Genomic DNA, 22,330 nt, shown 5'->3' with positions numbered 1-22,330 from the left:
AAAAGGAGTATTTCACAAGATAAGAAATGGCTAGAAAAATAATACTTAGTATTTTCAAGGTTGGTTCAGCTAGCAGAGGAAGCTTAATCATGTGGAAAAGAAACTGTTCACAGGAATAATGTACTCTTAAGGTATATCTACACAGCAACTAGACACCCACAGCTGGCCCATGCCAGCCGACTTGGACTTGCAGGGATCAGGCTGCAGGGCTGTTTCATTGCAGGGTAGACTTCCTAGCTCAGGCTGGAGCCCAAGCTCTGGAACCCTCCCACCTCGCAGGGTCCTAGTGCTCAGATTCCAGCCAGAGCCAGGAAGTCTACATAGCACTGAAAAAGCCCCACAGCCTGATCCCTGTGAGCCCAAGTCAGCTGGCACAGGCCAGCCTCAGGTGTCTAGTTTTTTGTGTCGACATACCCGTAACCAGCATGGGCAGTTCTTTGATATACTACAGAAAAAAGGTGCGAAAAAAAGACTACCAGAAAGAAAGGACAAACAGCTATAACACTTGAAGATATTTAAAGCACCAACAAAAGCACTTAATGGAGAATTTTCAATAGCACTACTCTCAGATAAGAATGACACCTTCCTACAATAGCTATGAGGATTCAGTACAGTGCCATACTGCAAAATACCCACAGAAAGATAGTGGATATGAAAGATAAAGTGTGATCCTTAGAGGCAATCCTAAATATTATCTTCTGGTTATGATCATAAAGGCCAGATCTATATTAGAAACTTTTGACAGCACAGTAATGTCAATACTAGGCGGATTTTTTGGTGACATTTCTGTACTGGCTAAAGCCCCAGTGTTTTTTATCAGCATACGAATGCTTTTGTGGCTATGCCTTATTTCACACAGGGAACCAGTATAAGCTATACTGACAAAAGTCCTTTTTTGCCAGCATAAGCCGTGTCTACATTAGGAGGGTTTGCTGATATACCTATACTGGCAAGCATCTTCTAATATATACTTGGCCTAAGTCCCTGCCTTGGGGAAGCCAGTTGTCCTGACTGCTCACAGCATAAAACTCAATCAGAGTTGAGACAAGCAATTGAAGAGTTCACACTTGGATGCCATCTTTAACATAAAGAAAAAAGGTAGAATTTCTTCATGCCAACTGCTAAAATTACAAATGGCTTTCCAAACAATGCAAACATGCTCAACACACTTTACTACAATGCACAATCAATTTAATGCACTGTACTGAAGACTTGGCTGAAATCATTTAAATTAAACATGGAAGAACATCTCTCTCTGGCTATAGATACATTTGGACTCCAACAGCAGCCATCCAACTAACTGGTTAAGCAAATATATTAAAATATTGCTTTTATTGATGCTCATTCCAAATTAAGGTACAGTCTATTTTTTGAAAAGCAAATGAGTCAAATAGAGCCTAATAGCTTAGCCAAAATCTGTAATAAAGACAGGTTTTGAGCACCTGTTTGGAACATTACCACTATAACAGCAAGTCAGGTAGGCATTAATACTTTAAAAGCACTCCATGCTAGGCACAAGCAGTCAACTTTATACAAGCTGATCAAATTTAGTCACACCACCTTGGAAAGGAAGGCTGCCAGACACATGCTCTTTCAGGTCATCACCCCATCCCCTTACACATTCTGGAATCTTCCTCAGCTTCTCCCACCAACCTTCTTTTGTATATCAAAACAGAAGAAAGATTTTAGAATTTATCCATAAAAGGAAAAATCAAGATAACAGAAAATAAAATCAGATAATGTGGAAGATGTTAAAAAGTTGATGACACCTTTATTAATAACAATCACAAATGGGTCAGATTTTGACACTGGGCTGTTTGTCAATCTTTTGATGCATATGGACATTTATAAGCACAAAGATATGGCATATATGTACCTACTCAATACACATTCTCTGCTCCCAAGTTAAAGCAGTGCTTTTGAAAGTTGTTCCTTCTCGTATGTTACTTTCCAAATTACAGCTTAATACTAAGAAGGGGATACAGCTTGGAATAGGGTTGCCAGGTGTCTCGTTTTTGACTGGAACGCCCAGTCAAAAAGGGACCCTGGTGGCTCCGGTCAGCACTGCTGACCAGCCCACTAAAAGTCAGGTCAGTGGTGCAGCGGGGCTAAGGCAGGCTCCCTGCCTGCCCTGGCTCCACGTGGCTCCCAGAAGCAGCCAGCATGTCCGGCTCCTAGGCACAGGGGCGGCTATGGGGGCTCCACACACTGCCCCCACCTCAAGCGCCAGCTCTGCAGCTCCCATTGGCTGGGAACCCACACCCCCAGCCAGAGCCTGCACACACACCCCCGAACCGCCTACACCAGCCCTGAGCCCCTTCCCGCACTCTGAACCCCTCGGCCCCAGCCTGAAGACCCCTCCTGCACTCCAAGCCCCTCATCCCCTGTCCCAGCCAAAAGCTCCCTCCCGCACCCCTCACCCCCTCCTGCACCCCAATCCCCTGCCCCAACCTGGTGAAAGTGAGTGAGGGTGGGGGAGAGCAAGTGACTGAGGGAGGGGGGATGAAGTGAGCAGGAGCACGGCCTTGGAGAAGGGGTGGGGCAGAGCAAGAGTTTTTTGGGTTTGTGCGATTAGAAAGTTGGCATCCCTAACTTGGAAGCAGTATAAATGTGTGTTATGACAGGGAATGAGTAAGAGAACGCAACACAAGTAAGCAGGATAATGGCGCAAGGAGGAGAAAGCACGTGAAACTAGAGAAAAAGGTAGTAAGGGAGAAGACAAATGTAAAAAAAACCCAAACTTCGCTGTAGTTTCATACCCTTCTTCCTACATATCATGGTGTGTGACATTTGTACAAATTAATAAGAGCTTCAACTCCTCTACAAGATATTATACATAGTGCAGTATAAGGGGCAAAAGAATCCATTTGTGGCATGACATTGTTATTAGTCTTCTATGCCCCAAACATCAACGTATGATACTTAATTGGTTACTGAGACATAATTCCATCTATCTCAGCTCTTTGGCAAATCAACGCATTTCCAAAAGGAAATATAAAAGATTTCTAAGTAAGAAATCTGAAGCATGAAAGTTAAAAAAAAAAAATCATATAAATCCTCTAAAACATGTCAGTAATACATTTTGTATTTTAGCCAGCATGCATTTCACATTCCTATAAATGCTTCTAATTTAGCACTACTTTTGAAAAGTACCATAAAGCTTATGCTAGCGCAAAGTTTGAGAGGTAAGGCATCAAGAGTATGAAATCTGCAGACATTTGGGATATGTTTTCATACAGACTGAGAAGTTTCCCAAAGAGAACTATACAAGCAGGAAATAAGGCTCTCATAATTTAGTTACTAAAGGAGATCCCAACCCCGCCCTTTTTTTGTACCATTTGTACATAGTTCCTTTGCAGTTAACTGCTCTTACCAGTTTCTGGTTGACAGAATGTGTATTGGCTGCTGGAGGAAGAACCCATGTTAAAATCATCTGAACCTTGAGCTTCCTCATCAACAATTGCAGTTTCTTCCTGCGTTCCAATTTCTTCTACTTTAGGTGTTTCAAGGGTAACAATGTCAGAATCATCACTAATAGCCCCAATACAGGAACCGTGATCAGGCAATCTTTCTTTCTTTGCCTAAAAAAATCAGTAATATAAAAAGAGGTTATTCAAACAGACATACAGAAAGTAGAGTATTTTAAAAACAGAAAGTAGTTAATGCTTTAGGAGCAAAAGAGGAATAATAACAACTTTATTTTTGTGTCTTAAAAATATTGCTTGGCATTGTAAGGTGGGGTTCATTTAGGTCTTTGAGCTATACAATATATAATATACCTCAGGAACTGCCTGGGTTTCCTCCAAGGCAGCATGAGAAGTTTCTACCATTGACACCACATCATCTTTGCTGCATTCAGCTGTAGTACAAAGAAATCTTCAATTAATGTGGGATTAAAAACATGGACTCCACTTTTCTTCAATAATATCAAACAATTTCTAAAGTCAAATCATTCCTGAATAAACATTCTTCAAATGTATTAAACTTCATTGTTTAACATCCCTCTAAGAAACATCAGACTCCAAATACTTTATCACTAGGATATGATGATGTGAGGATGCTTTTATTTAGACACTCATTGCATTGATCGTACTAGAAGCAACCTACACCCTAAACATACACTTAGATTAAATTCAACAGTATGTCCTCCATTATCCAGACATCATGATGGAACATAGATCAATCTGGATAATCCAAGGACTTTTCAAGATATTGAGGGAACTGACCTCACTTTGGATACTGGATTCCTAGACATTAAATCAAAATTTTATTATATTTTACCGTCTGGGGTTTTGCATTAACTGTGTGAATCATCTCACTGCTAAACCCATTTAATAAAACTTGCCATGAATGGTCTTAGCTTCATAATACAAATTGGAAAAAATATTTATCCTATTCAACCTATTTATAAAAAGATTAAATAAGGTAAATATAGTTTTTTCCGATTTATATTATGAAGCTAACTACAAAAAATGTGCAAGCCCAAATTCATGCACCCAATCTAGGTGTGCAAATACATGCATACAAGTTGAGATTTGCACATGCTTTATATATGTGGAAATCTGGACATACATATGAATTGGGATAGGGTATTTAAAATTGGGCATTCACAAATGTGCATGCACATTTTGGAAGATCTGCCCCATTACCTTATAGTTAGCTTCCACTGAGAGGCAGAGAGGTCCAGTAGACAAAGCATTGAACTGGGACTCAGCAGGTCTGTGTCCTATTCCCAGTTCTGCCACTGGTCTGCTGCGTGACCTTAAGTAAGTCACTTCACCTTTCTGTGCCTCTGTTTCCCTTCCCATCATATGTCTGACAAAACATCATCTATATATAAAGCTTCTTGGGACAGGGACTGTATTCTATCACAACTGGACCCAATCTTGTTTGGGCCATCTAGGCACTACAATAACAACAAACTGAGACCACCACCAATCTGTGAAAAGTATTTAGCAAATTATTAAATATCACTCAAAGAAATTTCTACTGATAGTTTAACTGGTCTTAATTTCTGGATGACAGAACATGTATTGGCTGCTAGAGGAAGATCTCACGGTAAAGGCCTCAGAATGCTAAGCTTCCTCATTAGCATATATTTGAGCATGCACAAACTCCAACTTTGCAAATCCTGTGTTTTAAGATTTGGCTGGCACTTCAAACTCCACTCCTTTCCACAGAGACAGTGGATTCCCTAACTGAAGTCCCTGCACAGCCCTACTCCTCCCATACTACTCACATAGTTCCCATAAGCCTCATTCAATCCCTATAGCTCCACTCCATGCTTATAGGCCCTCACATGGGCACACACCCCTTAACAGCTCCCTTGCAGCAGTGCCATTAGGTGTCTTTGAAGCACTGATGCCTCAGTGCAGAAATACTGTGCTCTCTTAGTGTACCAGGTAGCAGAGCTACAGAGGGTGGGAAACAAAATGGGACATGGATAAGCAAAGAGGGAGAGCTCCAATTTGACAAACTCCCTATTGTTTGTCAGAGCACAACTTCTCTCCTGTCCTTTTTGAGATCCTCAGGAGATGAAAATATGGGGGGCTATGCAGAGGGCATAGAGGGGAAATGGGGTTGTGTTGGAAAGCTTCTAAGGAGAAGGCGGCCATTATATATCTGAGCTGAACCATCACCTTCAAGGGCCCTCCCATGCTGTTGCTGCCATGGGTAGCATCCCCTCAATATTCCACTCTCTTCTGATGCCCCTCACAGCTCACAGCACCCCGTGCCATATCACTGCTGTCCAGCCTAGCTACTCAAGCTGAGGGCCTGGGGAGGTGTACACAAGGAGTTGATCTCTGGATTCAGGGAGACAGGCTCAACTGCAGAGAAATAGCCGCTAATGGAATTTAACAGCTCCACTCTTTGTCTTTGTGGAGCTCAATTAAGTTATGATAATACCTATACATTTCAGAGTATGATTTGAAAACTGTCTTATCCCCAAGATGGTAGACTGTGTAGGACAGAGAAATTTGAAGTTTCAAGGGATTGTGGTGGTTTGAGTATAAAACAAAGTCAGTCCGAAAAAATGTGAGACTCAGGAAAAAGTTTCAAAAAGGGCTCATTTCCAACTGTTACCTCTGGCAAATTTAATAGATCTTTGATAAAAAATATTATGGAAAACTCAATTGCCCTAGGAACAGAGAAAGTGTTAAATGTTGATACAAAATTCAATAATTAAAGTATAAAATGGAAGGATTTTCATTCTGCTTTAAACACAAATCTCAATGCAATCTTAACACAGAGCCACTGAGGTACCTCCATACTACCAATTAGCTGAAGTTTATTTAACAACTAGTGATGACCCATAGTGACTGCTCAGATTTATGATAAGTATGATAAGGTGGGCAACTGTGTGTGTTGTGCTGGCAGATTTTGTGTTGACTTTGTGTGGCTAATGAAGGTGTTTACTGCATTGAGGGATTAAATGTGTTTGGGATTATTGTGTGTGCTGGTTGTGTTTTACTGGAATATTTGTGTATGCCGATTGCATTACTGTGCAGGTGATTGTGTTGCGTCTGGGGGTTTTGTAGGGGTTATTGTGTGTGATAACTGTGTTGTAGTGTGCATGGTTGTATTGAGTTGCATCGGGGGGATGCTGGGAGATCTGTGTTGAATTGTGCGGGTGGCAAATAAGGGATGTATGCTACAGTGAGGGGTTGTTTGTGATTCGTATTATTGTGTGTGCTGACTGTGTGGTTGTGTTGATTTGTGTCTGGAGGGTTGTATTGGGGGATTTTGTCTTGTTTTGTGCAAGTGAAGAATAAGGGGTGGTTGTGTGGATTTGTGCATGTGGGAGGTTGTGCTTGAGGATTGTGTGTTTTGCATGTGCTGTGCTTGGAGATTTGTGCTGACTTGTGTAGGTGGTCAATGAGGGGTATGTGCTGCGGTGAGGGGCTCTGTGTGTTTGCGATTATTGTGTGTGACGGTGGTGTTGTTGTGTGGGTGGTTATGTTGATTTTTGTTTCAGGGTGGTTCTGGGAGATTTGTAAGGGTGACAGATGGGTGCATGGGTGTGGCAGCCTGACCAAGTAATCCACCATCTCTGCAGTCACCCTCATACAAATAATGAAATTAGCAAGCAAATTAGCTGTAGAGGAAGGGTGTTGATTGTTTGAGTTACCTCTGATATCACAATGGTCTATAGTACCCTAGGTCTCTTGGCATGGCATAGATACATGTCTTCTGTAGCTGTACACTGAACAGATGTAATTTATAAAGTCAAATTGGCTCAGAACTTAAAAATTGGATGGTACTAGTCCACAAAACCCAGTGATGATTCAGCCTGGGAATATTCTGAACAAAAAGAAATAACAACAAGGAGTCCTTGTGGCATCTTAGAGACTAACAAATTTATTTGGGCATAAGCTTTCATGGGATATAACCCACTTCATCAGATACATGGAGTGGAAAATACAGTAAGCAGGTATAAATATACAGCACATGAAAAGATCGGAGTTGCCTTACCAAGTGGGGGGGTCAGTGCTAACGAGGCCAATTCAATTAGGGTGGATGTGGCCCATTCCCAACAGTTGACAACAAGGGGTAGCTCTCAACTATCCCTGTAGCTGCTCCCAACACTTCACACTGACTCCACAGATATTTTAGGCTTCAAAGTGACATAGTGACATTATTGGATTCTTATTATACATATAATTGACATTTGCTTCTAAATTATCCTGATTTGGCATATGACATAATTAAGGAATTTTAATTAAATCATGATTTCTGTATCAGTAATTATATAGCTATCTTTCAACTATACAAATAGGTACTCTTCGTTAACATGCCTGAAGTAATGATTCAGAAATATGCACCATACTAATAATTTCACTCCCATATACACTTTAAGAAGGAATATATTTGTAATTCTAGTTACTGAAAGTTGTCCACAACACTGATAAAGTAGTAATGTGACAGAGGCCTATACACTGTCTTTATTAAGGTGTACATATAGAATATCTTGGACAAAACTAATCGCTACAACAGAAGTCTTGCATATTTTGTAGAATAGCTCTGCTTTTAATATCTTACCTCTCAAATCAAATGGTTGCTCTTCTTCCTCCACCAAAGTAGCATATTCTTCTGACACAAACTCAAGATTACTATTTGTTCCTCCATTTTCAGAGGTCACAGTCTCTATATCAGACCCCTGAAGAATAGAAAGCTTTACATTATAGTTACTGAAATAACAGCCTTTTTATCCTAAAGTACTTGAAACGGGTTACAGAGAAAAATAACCAACAATAATGAACCAAAATAACAGACCAAATTGAAAACTGGTAATCTCTAAAACTAAACAAAGTAGGGTAAGTCAAGCAATTAAAAAAATTAATTGCAATTAATCGCACTGCTAAACAATAATAGAATACCATTTATTTAAATATTTTGGATGTTTTCTACATTTTCAAGTATATTGATTTCAATTACAACACAGAATACAAAGTGTACAGTGCTCACTTTATATTTATTTTTTATTACAAATATTTGCACTGTAAAAAAACGAAAGAAATAGTATTTTTCAATTCACCTAATACAAGTATTGTAGTGCAATCTCTTGATCATGAAAGTTGAACTCACAAATGTAGAATTATGTACAAAAATAACTGCATTCAAAAATAAAACAATGTAAAATTTTAGAGCCTGCAAGTCCACTCAGTCCTACTTCTTGTTCAGCCAATCAAGTTTGTTTACATTTGCAGGAGATAATGCTGCCCACTTCTTGTTTACAATTTCACCTGAAAGTGAGACATGGCACTGTTATAGCCAGCGTCACAAGATATTTATGTGGCAGATACACTAAAGACTAATATGTCCCTTCATGCTTCAACCACCATTCCAGGGGACATGTGTCCATGCTGATGACGGGTTCTGCTCGATAACAATCCAAAGCAGTGCAGCCCAACGCATGTTCATTTTCATTATCTGAGTCAGATGCCACCAGAAGGTTGATTTTCTTTTTTGATGGTTAAGTTCTGTAGTTTCCGCATTGGAGCGTTGCTCTTTTAAGACTTCTGAGCATGTTCCACACCTCGTCCCTCTCAGTTTTTGGAAGGCACTTCAGATTATTAAACACTGGGTCGAGTGCTGTAGCTATCTTTAGAAATCTCACACTGGTACCTTCTTTGCGTTTTGTCAAATCTGCAGTGAAAGTGGTGTTAAAATGAACAACATGTGCGGGGACATCATCCGAGACTTCTATAACATGAAATATATGGCAGAATGCAGGTAAAACAGAGCAGGGGACATACAATTCTCCCCCAAGGAGTTCAGTCACAAATTTAATTAACACATTATTTTTTTAACGAGCGTTATCAGCATGGAAGCATGTCCTCTGGAATGGTGGCCGAAGCATGAAGGGGCATACGAATGTTTAGCATATCTGGCACATAAATACCATGCTATGCTGGCTACAAAAGTGCCATGCAAATACCTGCTCTCACTTTCTGGTGACATTCTAAATAAGAGGCAGCATTATCTCCTGCAAATGTAAACAAACCTGTTTGTCTTAGCGATTGGCTGAACAAGAAGTAGGACTGAGTGGACTTGTAGGCTCTGAAGTTTTACATTGTTTTGTTTTTGAGTGCAGTTATGTAACAACAACAAAATCTACATTTGTAAGTTGCACTTTCATGACAGAGATTGGACTGCAGTACTTATATGAGGTGAATTGAAAAATACTATTTTGTTCATTTTTACAGTGCAAATATCTAATCAAAAATAATATACATTTTGATTTCAATTACAACACAGATTACAATATATATGAAAAGATAGAAAAACATCAAATATTTAATAAATTTCAATTGGTATTCTGTTGTTAAATAGTGCAATTAAAACTGCGATTAACCGGGATTCATTTTTTTAATCGCGATTCATTTTTTTGAGTTAATCACGTGAGTTAACTGTAATTAATCGACAGCCCTAAAACAAAGTGTTATGGTACAGAAGGTGGAAGAAAAAGAAATGTAAAAACACTAGATAAGGTACTAATTACAGAAAGGAAAAGATGTTAAAGGATGAGATTTAAAATGATTATGAATGAGAAAAGCAAAGGAAAAGAAATGTAGAAAGTGAAACCATGATACTTATAAACATCAATAAATTGACAATCAGGCTTGTCACCTAGCTCTTCAAACTCGGTAGCTCTACCCTTTAGTTTTTTGCAGTCAGTCAAAGTATCCAAATGTTTTATTTTGCTAAAAAAGGTAGTAGAATTTAGAGAGATTAAATATATGGTCTTTATTAATTTAGATATCTTATTCTGGATCCCTTTTTCTCCCAACAAAACGAGGCTGAGGGGTGGGGTATGCTTAAACTTTAAAAGCCCGACATTTTAAGTCAAGCTAAACATAGTAACACAAAGACAAAGGAATATAATGAAAGCAACATAATTTTCAAAAACCAGAAGACACTAATAATTCAGCAGGGTTTCAAAAGTATAACCTATTAGTACAGTATCATACAAGCTCTGATATGTTTCACAATGAACATTTCCGGGTGTACATCAAAATGTTTAAAATAATATTTTTACCCTAAAAGAATGATCAGTTTCTTATCTGGAAATATTCCCTGTGAGATTCATCAATGCAAACTAATGAGTATCTTCATGCCATCCCTGTCAATCAGATACTGCCAATAAGGTTGAAAATTGTCCCTTCCAGCCACATACTTTTACTCTTCTCCAGCAGAGAACATACCTACTTGTAAAAGGAAAACAGAGAAATAGGGAAAGCAGCATCCAAGCAATGGGTATGTATAACCCAGGATAAACAGAAGGTGACCAAATTCTTTCATGTGGATGGATGGACAGTTATTACTGCCACCTATAGTTAAAGATGTCCCACATTCCCATTATAAGATCCTATTTTACAGTTGTTCATAGAAACCATTGACAAATTTTAACCATTTGGGCTTTTTCTCCATGTTGAGCATCTGCCTCAGGATGTGTTTTTGTTTTTTCCTTTTTTAGGGGAAGAGGCTTTATGTTGGCTTTTTTTTTTTTTTTTTTTTATAATTTCAGTAAAAATGGTTCAGCCATTCCTAAGAACAAATTTAAATTATTTTCTCACATTCAAAAACTCTTGCAACTGTTTCACTGAGAAGCTCTTGCATCTCCATGCTTTGGAGCAGGGATTTGAAATTTGGCAGGGAGTCACTGTGGTGTAGGGATGTATCTTTTGCTGTTTCTGTGAAAATCCACCACAATTTGGCCAAATTATAAACCTCTAAAAATTCACAGATTCTACATGCTCAGTAGAGACTTGTTAGTTTGGCAGCTAAGTTATCCCAAGAAGATTCTGTCTCCAATGGGCACGCTCCAACCCTGGCTGCAGGAGGGGAGCAGGACTTTTCCTGCAATTGCTCCCCACTGCTACAGAGCCAGTTACAGGAGCAGAAAGCGGGGAGATTATCTCCTGTGCTCTCAGTGCTCCAGCTGTTCATGCCCAGACAGCAAGCAAGAAGAAACTGGTGCACCTGAGTACAGAAGTATGGGGTGGGGGGAGAAACATGTCTTGAGTCCTGTGGAAAAAATATTATACAAATATGTAGTTAAAGTGCATATAGATTATGATGCAGTCAAGGGGCTAAATTAAGAATGTACAGGCAACCATAATACTAGCATGTCCTAACTTTTGAGTGCATCACTTGCAACTTTAACACTGTTTTAACGTAGGGTTTTTTAATTTAATTTCCTATATTTTTTAAAACACAAACTGAAAAAAAGTCCATGTGGAACCATACTGACCTCTGAGGTCCACCAGCAGGGTTGAGATCTTTAAATCCACAGCATTGCCTTCTATCACTTGAACTAACAGAACAACAGGTAGCAATAGAAGGCTGCAGACTATGTGGACTTGCCACTAGAGGAGGATGGAGACACTCTGCCATTGTGTTTCCTTTGCTGTCTGCAAATAGCTATGAATGTTGAGACTCAGGACCTGGGTTAGATTCCAGGTTCTTTAGAGGAGTGCTTTCCAGTGTGTTACAGACCTTTTTGCCCCATCCTCTCATGTGCCTTTCCCTGTCCCCCTTTCTGCCTCTATCCCCAGCTCCTCCTCCTTCCCTCTGGTCCCTGCCCATCCTGTAGGCTCTGCCTTTGTTCTGTCCCCATCCATGGCTCCTGCCCTACCTACCTACCTACCACACACACACACACACACCTCCTGCCCCTTTGCCCTATCATTGTTCCTACCACCATCTTCTGCTCCCCCTGCTCTTGCCCTTGTCCCCTTGCATCTACTCCTTTTCTTCCATTCCCCCTTTTACATTCAAATCAGGCTGCTTCCTCCTTGTCTTCCATGCTGCCTGAGCCCCACCAGAAGCAACACTGAAAGCACAGGAGAAAGAGTTCCCCTGCTCTCAGTTTCAGTGCCTGGAGCCCCTGGCAGCTCGGAGGAGAAAGGGGAAAATCCAGCCCAGCGCAAGGGATGGCCCAAACACAATCCAACTGGTATGTAGGAGCTATAAGGGAATGAAGCATTCTTGATGCTCACTGAAATCGTCAGAGAATTTAGCTGCCAGCTTCTAACAAGTCTCTACTGTACTTGTGCAAACTGATTTTTTTCCTTGGCAAATTTGAGTGACTTTCCACACAGACACCAAGGTCAGGGCCAGATTAAATCTCCTGTGGCCCAGGGCTATTAGATTTTGTGGGGCCCCTGTATACAAATCTTTTTCCTAATTTAAAACAAAATGATCACAATTATGGCATCAAGGCTATTAATGCTATACTAAACTTGTCTTTTAATTAACATAAAGCTGTTCTGTGGTTACATTTCAGTTTTAAAACATGTAGAATATAGTTCAGTTAATTCAAAATAGCCTACTTCTTACCTTGGAACAGCTGTAATATTAGTTTCTTTCTGAGAGGGAGTATGGGTGCAGGAGGGGGCTCCAGGCTGGGGCAGAGTGTTGGAGTGCAGGTAGGGTGACCAGACGTCCCAATTTTATCGGGACTGTCCCGATATTTCCTTGTTTGTCCCGCATCCCGACCGATGTGCGGTCGGGACACTGGACAAACAAAGAAATGCTCCAGAGCCCGGAAGTGCTCGCGCCCTCCCCCCCCACCCCGACTCCGCCCCCTCCTTCCCCCCATTGGCTCCCTCCCCAAATCCCCGCCTCTTCCCCAGGCTCACCATTCCTCCTCCCTCCACAAGCGCTGGAGGGAGGCCCCGGAGACGCAGGGGAAGCGCGGTGCCGTGAGTGAGAGTCCGGCCTGGCCCCAGTGCAGGCAGGACTCAGTCGGGCGGTAGGGAGAGTAGGGGGGCGGCCCGCAGGGCCAGGCAGCGGCTGTTCTCCCCCCCGGGCAGCAGGACTCAGGAGCAGCCGCTGCTGCAGCTCCCACTGCCGCGGGGGGAGGAAGCGGCCGATGGCCAAGCTCGGCGGCTGCGGCTCTGGCGCCCGGGCCCGAACCCAGGCCTGTTGCAGGGACCTAGCAGCGCGCACGCTGCGCCCAGTCCCTGGCCAGTCGCGTCTGGGCTGCTGCCCAGCTGGTTCTATCCCGCGGCGGCCCCGGGGTGGAGGCATTGGCAGCCCAGCCCCGTTCGTTCCCCTGCGGGACCCGAGCGGGACAGGGGGGCTGGGGCCTGATGCCCCCACTCTGGGGCCGCCGCGGGATAGCACCAGCTGGGCAGCAGCCCAGACGCAACTGGCCAGGGGCTGGGCGCAGCGTGCGCGCTGCTGGGTCCCCGCACCAGGCCCGGGCTCGGGGGGTTCGGGGGCGCCAGAGCCACAGCCGCCGAGCTTGGCCATCGGCTGCTTCCTCCCCCCACGGCAGTGGGAGCTGCAGCAGCAGCTGCTCCCGAGTCCCGCTGCCCAGGGGGGAGAACAGCCGCCGCCTGGCCCCGCGGGCCGCCCCCCTCCTCTCCCTACTGCCCGACTGAGTCCTGCCTGCGCTCGTGTCAGGCCGGACTCTCACTCACCCCGGCCCCGCACTTCCCCTGCGTCTCCGGGGCCTCCCTCCAGCACTTGTGGAGGAAGGGTGGTTTTGTTTTGTTTTTTGCCCCCCCCGTGTCCCGATATTTGACTTGGGTGATCTGGTCACCCTAAGTGCAGGAGAGGGAGAGGGGTGCAGGCTCTGGAGGGAGGGAGTTTGGTGCAGGAGGGGATTCTGACCTGGGGCAGGGAGTTGGGGTGCAGGAGGAGGTGCGAAGTGCAGGCTCAGGTTGGGAGGTGCTGTGCCGCTGGACTTTTAGCAGCCCGGAGATCGCGATTGACTGGCAGAGGCTCCAGGATTATCCAGTCGATCGTGATCGATGGGTTGGTGACAACTGAATTGTATATCATTATGGATTTATTTTTGCAGGGCCCCCCTTAGCCCAAGGCCCTGGGCTGCAGCCCCTAAAGCCCCTGCGTTAATCTGTCCCTGACCAAGGTGACGTAACATGTATAACACACGAGGTCAACAATACTGGACTGCAGAATAGCTTTTAAAACCTGTCTAAATTGGATTTCTCTCTTTAATCCAGGAAAACACAGATGCCTTAGCTGCAAGTATCTGACTACTTTACAGCTAAATGGAGACTGAAGATGTACAAAGCCAGGCAACTGCCTGGGATAGAACTCTCAATATGGTTGGCAGTCTTGCTTGCTTAATCAAACTGTCTGGATAGTGAATCTTCATAATGTAACATTCCTCAAAAAACAAACAAAAAATACTGAGGAAATTCATGTAAGATTGTTAGAAAAATAGAGCCTAAGTGAAAACGCTAAGTCATCCTGGATCAAGACCAACTCTCATTTTGTAAACAGAGTTGGCTATTTTTGCAGCAACAGGTGTGAGATTACAGCAACAGTAATACTTCAATATCATTCCCCCTCTACTCCCTCCTCCAGGAGTTAAGCAAACAGGTTTGTTTTTGTTTTTAAAGAGGGCTTATGTTAATCACGAGCTTTAAGAACATTAGAGATCTCAAAAAACATTCACATTAAATACTTTTTGAATAAAGAATAAATCTGTACAATCCTGTAATAAGGTTATTACCAATTTTGAAACCTTTTTAAAACTAAGTCAGCTGTTTTTGTAGTTTAGCAACTGTTTTGGGGGGGGGGGGGTTTTTGTTGACAAAAAAAAAAAAAAATCACTAGTTTTAATGTCAAAGGTTTCACAGAAATATGCCACTCAAAATAATTTATTAAAACCTGAATGAACATTTAGGAAAAATATATAACAGACCTCTAAGTAGTCCTGTGACTTAAGTGAACAGATAATATAAAGAGATGAGACAACACTAAGCATTTTCTGATACAGTAGTTAGTCCTCTTGGAAGGAATCAACTCCTATGTTCTCTGGATTTGGTCTGGTGACAGGCCTGCCAATTCTTCTGAGTATGGAGTCCCCAGTCACATAGACATGTCTCTTCCTGGTGCTGGTATGAATCTGTCTTACGTTCTTTCTTGCAGTCCCCTCTACGTTAGCCTTATTTCTTCCTTAGGCTCTTGTCCCTGGCTATCTCTACCATCTCTTCCTCTCTTCTGTAGGGACTGGCTTCCCTTCTTTTTTTCCTGACGACCTTATCTTCCGCCTGTTTCTCCTCCTCATTCCCCAGTGTAGCAAACCTGTTATCCAACTTATTTTTACCACCACTAGCTGGTGTCTTCCTCTGCTTTGTCCTCATGGTGGCATTCTTCCATGGATAACCCTGTTCTTCCAGCTGTCCACTCTCCAAGTTCTTTTGTTTGGCAGAAGCCTGCAAATCTTGAGCTGTCTGTGCTATCCTCTTTTCTCCTCTCCTGCATTATATCTTCAAATCCACATATGAATTCCATCATTATCTCCAGCTGCATGTCTAATCCTTGGATCTTCTCTGCCATGCGCTCTATTAGGTAACATTTCAAACATAAGTAGCTTCCATCAGATGTTCCCTCAATAATGAAGTATATCCCACAGCTTCTGCATCCAACCATCTTCTTTGTCTCTTCTCCTCCTCAGGTCACTTCTAGTGCTGCCACAGTAGCCACTGTTGTCTTCACTTCCTAGATCCTATTCCTAGAAAAAAAGAAAGGGAAGGGAGGGAATCCTTCCCCCAAACTCCCACAGAAACTCTACTGTTAGCCACCTACCAACTGACAATTAAGTGTCATTCTCTAGCTTGATCTTCTACTGAGCCTATAAAACTGGTTTGACTAGCAGCAAACAAGACCTCCCAAGCACAGAAGAACAAAACCCTAATGCAGGATTTAAAGTGACACTCTAAAGAGAGGCAGTTGTTTTTCAGAGAACAGACGGACATATAGGATCCTGCTGAGGGTTTCTGAAGAAGTTAGGACTGCCTAGGTTACCATCAGGGGATGGTAAGTCTTTAAGTAAAAGACATGCATGTAACTGTTTGTTGTTTTAAAATCCTTTTTCTCTAAAAGCTTTGTTCTTACTGCTAAATAAACAATACTTTTGATTTAAGAAAGCTTTTTTTGTCACTATATACCACCAGTCACAGACTTCCAAAGGGAAGAACAACAGAGGCCCGCATTGTCAGACCTGCGGGATAAGAACAGGTTACTGAAGCCCAGATCCTGGTCAAAAAATGGGAGAACTGTAAAATTCCATCCCAAGATAGGTAAAGGCTCTGACACCTGAGGGGGTGCACTCAGAAAGACCAGAAAGGGGACAGGAGTGCAGCTAGCCCTGTAACAGAGCCCAACAGACTAATTTGCTCTACATTGACATGTCTGAGCCTCTTTCCAAGTATCTGTCCAACCATACACCTGCACATATCAGCTGGGTGGCATGACCACTTCCCCAGATCAAAGTTACTTCATTAGTCTCCATGTCCCTCTTACCTCTCTCTGACCCACATTCCATGATGATTTCCTTATGCACTAATCAGATTATTTCTATATACTGCACTTTAAATATTATCTCTATTGACTTTGAGAAGGTGCACCAGGACTTGAGCAGCTACTGCTGTTTATGCTTCCCTCGCTGAAATACTGGGACTGTTAGCTCCAATGTATGACCTACCCTACACACAGTTACACGGGGAGTTTTCTCAATGACCACAGCCACTGTGCCTACATTCTGTCTCTGAATCCCACACCCCTGCATGCCGTGCAGGGGGCCACCATATAGATTCCACTACAGGGCATTACTTTGCCTATCCCCGTATGTATGGGCACAGGACTCAGGAAATCCAAAATCCCACCCTAATCTGGCAGCTCGACTGCTGACAGTACAGACAGCCTGCATTATGGGCTGCTGCTAGCTCCTGGAAAATCCAGGGGGAAAAGAAAAACCATCCAACCCCTGATCTCTGTGTACTCCACAGCTTTGGTCCATCCCCAAGTCCCCTGGGAAGGAACCTACTGACCAATCCACAGTAAGCGATTTCAGCCACTGGGAAAGTCCCTACCTCTCCCCCACACAGTTGGGGATGGGAAGGGAAGAGCTCCATCAGGCTACCAACCACTATACGCCGCTAGGACTCACCCCCAGCCAAGGAGAGATCTTCACCAGGCGAAACACCTGCACTTGCTGCCATTCTACTTTGCTTCAGCCTGGGGCAAGCATGATTCATGTCACCCTTGCACAAAAGCTCTGTTTCCTGCTGTGAGGGGCTTAAGCTTATGCTGCATCCTTCTGTTCAACCAGATATAGAGCCCCTTCCCTATCTAAATATTCTTTAACCTGTTCTTTCTCTACTTTGGCTTGCATTCCTTCCCAGTTGTTCATATTTCTTGTTCAGTATCTGGTCACCACAAACCATCTTAGTGAAGACTGAAGCAAAATAGGCACTGAACACCTCGGTTTTCTTGATGTCATCAGTTATTAGCTCTCCTTCCCCACAAGTAGAGGACCTACACTTTCCTTCGTCTTTCTCTTGCTACTAAGGTATTTAAAGAACCTCCCTCTTATTGCCTTTTATGTCCCTTGCTAGGAGTAACTCATTTTGGGCCTTAGCATTTCTGATTTTGTTCCTACATGCTTGTGCTATTCTTTTGTACTCCTCGTTAGCAATCTGTCCATATTTCCACTTTTTGTAAGATTCCTTTTTGCTTTTCAGGTCATTAAAAGAGCTCCTGATGGAGACATATTTACATCTTACTATTCGTCCTACAGTTTGCAGTTGTGCTTTAATACTGTCTCCTTGAAAAACTGCCAGCACTCCTTTTTCCCTTAGATTTTCTTCCCATGGGACCTTTGTTAAAAGTCTGCTTTTTTGAAATCCGTTGTCCTTATTCTGCTGCTCTCATTCCCTCCTTACCTTGGAATCATGAAATCTATCGTATTTCATGATCACTTTCACCCAAATTGCCTTCCACCTTCAAATTCGCTACCAATTCATCCTGGTTGGCTAGAATCAAGTCTAAAACAGCCTGACCTCCACTTTCTGGAACACTGAGTTGTTTCCAGTACATTCCAGGAACTTATTGGAAATGATGTATTTTGCCATATTACTTTTCCAACAGATGTCTGAGTAGCTGAAGTTCCCCATTACTACCGGTTTTGGGGATATTTCTGTTTTTTCTAGAAACACCTCATCCACCTCCTCTTCCTGATTTAGTGGTCTATAGTAGACACATCCATATCTTACTTAATTTTTAAATTTTAAAAATTATTAATTTTTGGTGGTGCATTTTGGTACTGAGTATAAGAAATCTGAACTTAGGTATTCTAGATCATTCTATTTTTTTTATGTCCAATACTCATAAGTTCAATTGGTGAATGCCTATTTGTCTGCTAAGAAGAGAGTCCACCACTGTACTCAGCCCTCTGCTTCCAGCTGGGTATATCAGGGTCATACGGAATGCTATGTGGTGGGGCTGCTTTTCCTAGATAAGTCTTCCCTGGGTCGTTTCCTCTTCATCTATTCCATTTTATTCTACTGTACTACTCCTCTTATTCTGCTTTCTCACAGAATAGCCTGTGAAGGACTGTCTGACCTTCAGAATGGCTTGAATTCCCTTTTATACTGCTTTGTCCATCAGCTCTCACAAAGTTTTCTTCCATGATATTTCGATGCTGTCAGGAGCTGCTTTGCTTCGTCGTCTAGTTTCTAGGAACAGTAACCTATGCCTGTGTTGCTAGCCATAGCAGAGAAATTTAAAGGATCTAAAGAGACATCTCAGTTAAATAATGCAACCAGGGGACTTTCTGAAAGCTTGCTTCCAACCTCTGAGAATTTTTTTTTTTTTTACACTTTCTAAGGGAAGAGGCTGGACAAGTTTTTCCATGCCAACATTACTGAAGTGAGGTGGGAGGATGCTATAGAGGTCCTTACTACACTTGAACCTACCTTGTAGCTCCTTCTTAGGCATGAATCTATTCACCTGGTTGTTCCCGACACTAATGAAATATTAGCCCACCAGCTTTTAACCATTGCACAGGAGAGCCTTGTTTTTGCTAGGTGGTGTATAGAGGAATATAATGAACTAGTATATACTCTATCATAAGCCGGTTCGTTTAGAAGCCGACCCCCCCCCAAGATGGATAAGTAAAAATGGAAAATTTTTATGACCTGTTCATAAGCCAACCCTATAATTCAGGGGTCAGCAAACTCTGGCTCCCGGGCCACCAGGATAAGTTGCTGGCGGGCCGAGATGGTTTGTTTACCTTGAGTGTCCACAGGCACAGAGGTAAACCTAAGTAAACAAAGTGTCCCGGTGCGCCAGCTGCTTACCCTGACAGGCCGGGACAGCAACTGGTGGGGAAATTTTGGGGGGGGGGGGAGAAGCTGGGGGTCAGGGGAATAACCCCTGTGACCACTCCCCACATGACCCCACCCCTAGCCTGGGACCCCCACACTCTCCCCATCCCATCCCTTCCCACCTTATCTGGGGAGGTCGAGGGGAGGATGTCTCTGGCCTGGCTGGAGCTGCTCCGGCAGGCTGGGCAGTGCGGCCACAGCCTGCTGCGGCGGGCCAGACCGGGCGGTGCGGCTGCAGCATGTTCCAGCGGGCTGGGCTGGGCGACACGGCCACAGCGAGCTCTGGCAGGCCAGGCAGGCAGTGCGGCCACAGCCTGCTCTGGGGGCCAGGCCTAGCGGCACGGCTGCAGCCTGCCAGCTCCAGAGCTGCAGCTGCTTCGGAGGCTGGGGGGAGAGCAGCGTGGCCAGAAGCGGAGAGACTCTGGCCCCGCCTCTTCCCTTCTGGCTCTGCTGGCTGTGCTGCCTCTCCTTGCTCCCTCTGTTGGCGGGAGAGGTTGTGTCCCACCTCTCCCTCTCTATACCCGTTCATAAGCCGACCCCCTTCTCTGGTGCTTCCCTTTTTTACTAAAAAAATTCGGCTTACGAACGAGTATATATGGTAATTTTAAACCACAGAGAAAATACGGTTTAATTTCTGAATATCACAGAACAATGACAACATTGGAGCTCTTTCTTTGCAGAATCTGGAACAACTCATTGTATTCGTTTATGCTCAATTCATCTTTGGAAGGTTATCATAGCAACCATACAAGCTAGGGATCTGATTCATTTTTAAAGGAAAGGTTAAATTCTGCAGAAGTTGATGCTATTAACTTGTGAAATATTCTTATTCACTGTGGGCAAGTAGATTTTTCAAACCCTGCAGATGAAGACAGAAGTAGCCAAGGAATTACCATTGAGAACCAGAACCCTGGATCTGCTTTTTTGACATGAACTTTTTGTCCCATAAAGTTATTGCTTCTTTGAACCCCATATCAGAACACACAGTATTTACCTATAACAGCCTTTTTTCCCCTCAAATTTCCCACCATTGCTATTGTGATGACAACAGTTGTACCTGGGGGCTGTAACAGATGATTCACATGCTCTGTGGACTGGGCACAGATGGGGATGCATAACACACACTGACTAATGGGTTATGCTACCACTGATTCAGCTCGTCTAATAGTAGCAATACAGGAAGTGTTGGTGCAGAAAGAGTGTCAGAGGCTGCTAAAGTTTTTCCATCATGTCATCTAGATATGTTCTGAAGAGGGTTAGACAATACAACGGTTAAAACCAGCAGTAGGTACCAGAACCCTGTCTACACAAGCACTCTGACTGTTGATATACCTCCAGTGGAGCTGAATCAACTCTTACCCAGTATATCTGGAATGCCAAAATACAGAGGACTATTTAGCAACTCCCCATAAAGAGGAGCATCTGACTAAACCCTTATAAATAGTAACATAAAAGATACTGGTTGACTCAAAGGCCCTTTACCACCACCTTGTTCTCCACTGGATTTTTGGCCTCTTGCCATGGTTTGGAAAAAATGAGGAAAGGAACCCAAGGCTGGAGGTGTGGTCAAAAGCCATTGTTGATGAGGCAAGGTTCAAGTTGCTTGGTGGTAGTAATATAGACCATGGAGGAACCACTGCACTGTCCACTTCCCACATTAGGTTTAGGGAGAGGAGTAGAAATATGCTGGCAATGGTAAACAAAAGTGCAGATGACATACAACATCAATGTTTTTTGGGGAAATGCACCAAAGAGAGAATGTGACCAAAATGCTACGAATTTCTTAAAGGGACATCAACTTGAATTCTAATCAGCTTTTTGTTTAGTTGTGTTTTTTGTTGTTGTTGTTGCTGTCGTTGTTTTAAAAGTCAAAGGCTGTATCAGATGCTGTACCAACCCCCAAGTGTATCTGCCAAATTCTATAGCTTTGCAATCATATTTTCCTATTTTAAAAAAAATGTTTCTTTCTCCTCTACATCTGTGTGAAATATCCACACAAATGGGAAATTCACTAACTATAGAAGGGAAAAGGTGCAATGGACTATATAGAATAATGTAAACTGGAAAACAAATGTGACTTAAGTTAACCATGTTTGTTAATATTAATTGAGACTAAGTACCTCATGATTTATGACAGTCCAGCCACCAGATGAATCACTGTCACTGGAATTTTCAGACATTTTCAAAGTAGCTGCAAGTGAAAGTAAATCATGTTAGCATGCAACATATATCGTTATTGTAATTTTTTTCTAAAAATAACAATTAAAAATTTATCCAGGTTAGAAAAGCACAGATCACACAGTTATACTACTTATATAATACTTTACAATTTACAGAATTGGAATAAACTGGAATAAAAAGAGCAGGTCTGTTTTGAAGAAAAAGGTATACTTTTGTATTTCAGTATTTAAAACTATATTCTTGTAAAGTTAAGTAAATAGAGAGTATATGGACTTTCTATATCAAGACCATGGGCAGTGTTTTCGGCCCTCATGGCTACACACCCCTTTTATCCATCTAAAATGCTCAAAATGTGATGAAAAAACAAAGTGCAATTACATAATATATCCCAAGAATATTTGCTAAAAATAGACAAACAATTAAAGATAATGCTGAGTGCTTAAGACACCAAGCAACTATAATGAAATCTAATTAAAACCATTACTTGTCACAGCAAC

General features: G+C 42.6%; 1 protein-coding gene across 7 annotated transcripts in view; it reads right to left on the bottom strand.

Moving 5' to 3' along the window:
• CCPG1 (cell cycle progression 1) overlaps positions 1-22,330 on the bottom strand; it is a 53,522-nt gene that overhangs the window by 12,904 nt on the left and 18,288 nt on the right. For 4 of the 7 annotated variants that reach the window (XM_026648278.1, XM_026648280.1, XM_026648281.1 and 1 more), the window contains exons 2-6: positions 21,773-21,843; positions 8,041-8,158; positions 3,780-3,859; positions 3,374-3,581; positions 1,561-1,656 (exon numbers count right to left, since the gene is read on the bottom strand). In XM_026648278.1, the coding sequence (XP_026504063.1) occupies positions 1,561-1,656; positions 3,374-3,581; positions 3,780-3,859; positions 8,041-8,158; positions 21,773-21,832 (562 nt within the window). In that variant the 5' untranslated portion in view covers positions 21,833-21,843. The remainder of the gene's footprint in view (positions 1-1,560; positions 1,657-3,373; positions 3,582-3,779; positions 3,860-8,040; positions 8,159-21,772; positions 21,844-22,330) is intronic. The other 3 variants (XM_026648283.1, XM_026648284.1, XM_026648282.2) reach the window with 1 other exon arrangement.

This window comes from Terrapene carolina, unplaced genomic scaffold (assembly GCF_002925995.2).
Source record: "Terrapene carolina triunguis isolate 2854851 unplaced genomic scaffold, T_m_triunguis-2.0 Scaffold67, whole genome shotgun sequence".
NCBI classification, from domain to species: domain Eukaryota; kingdom Metazoa; phylum Chordata; order Testudines; family Emydidae; genus Terrapene; species Terrapene triunguis.
Note: the sequence above shows the minus strand (reverse complement) of the source record. Positions and strands in the feature narration are given on the sequence as shown.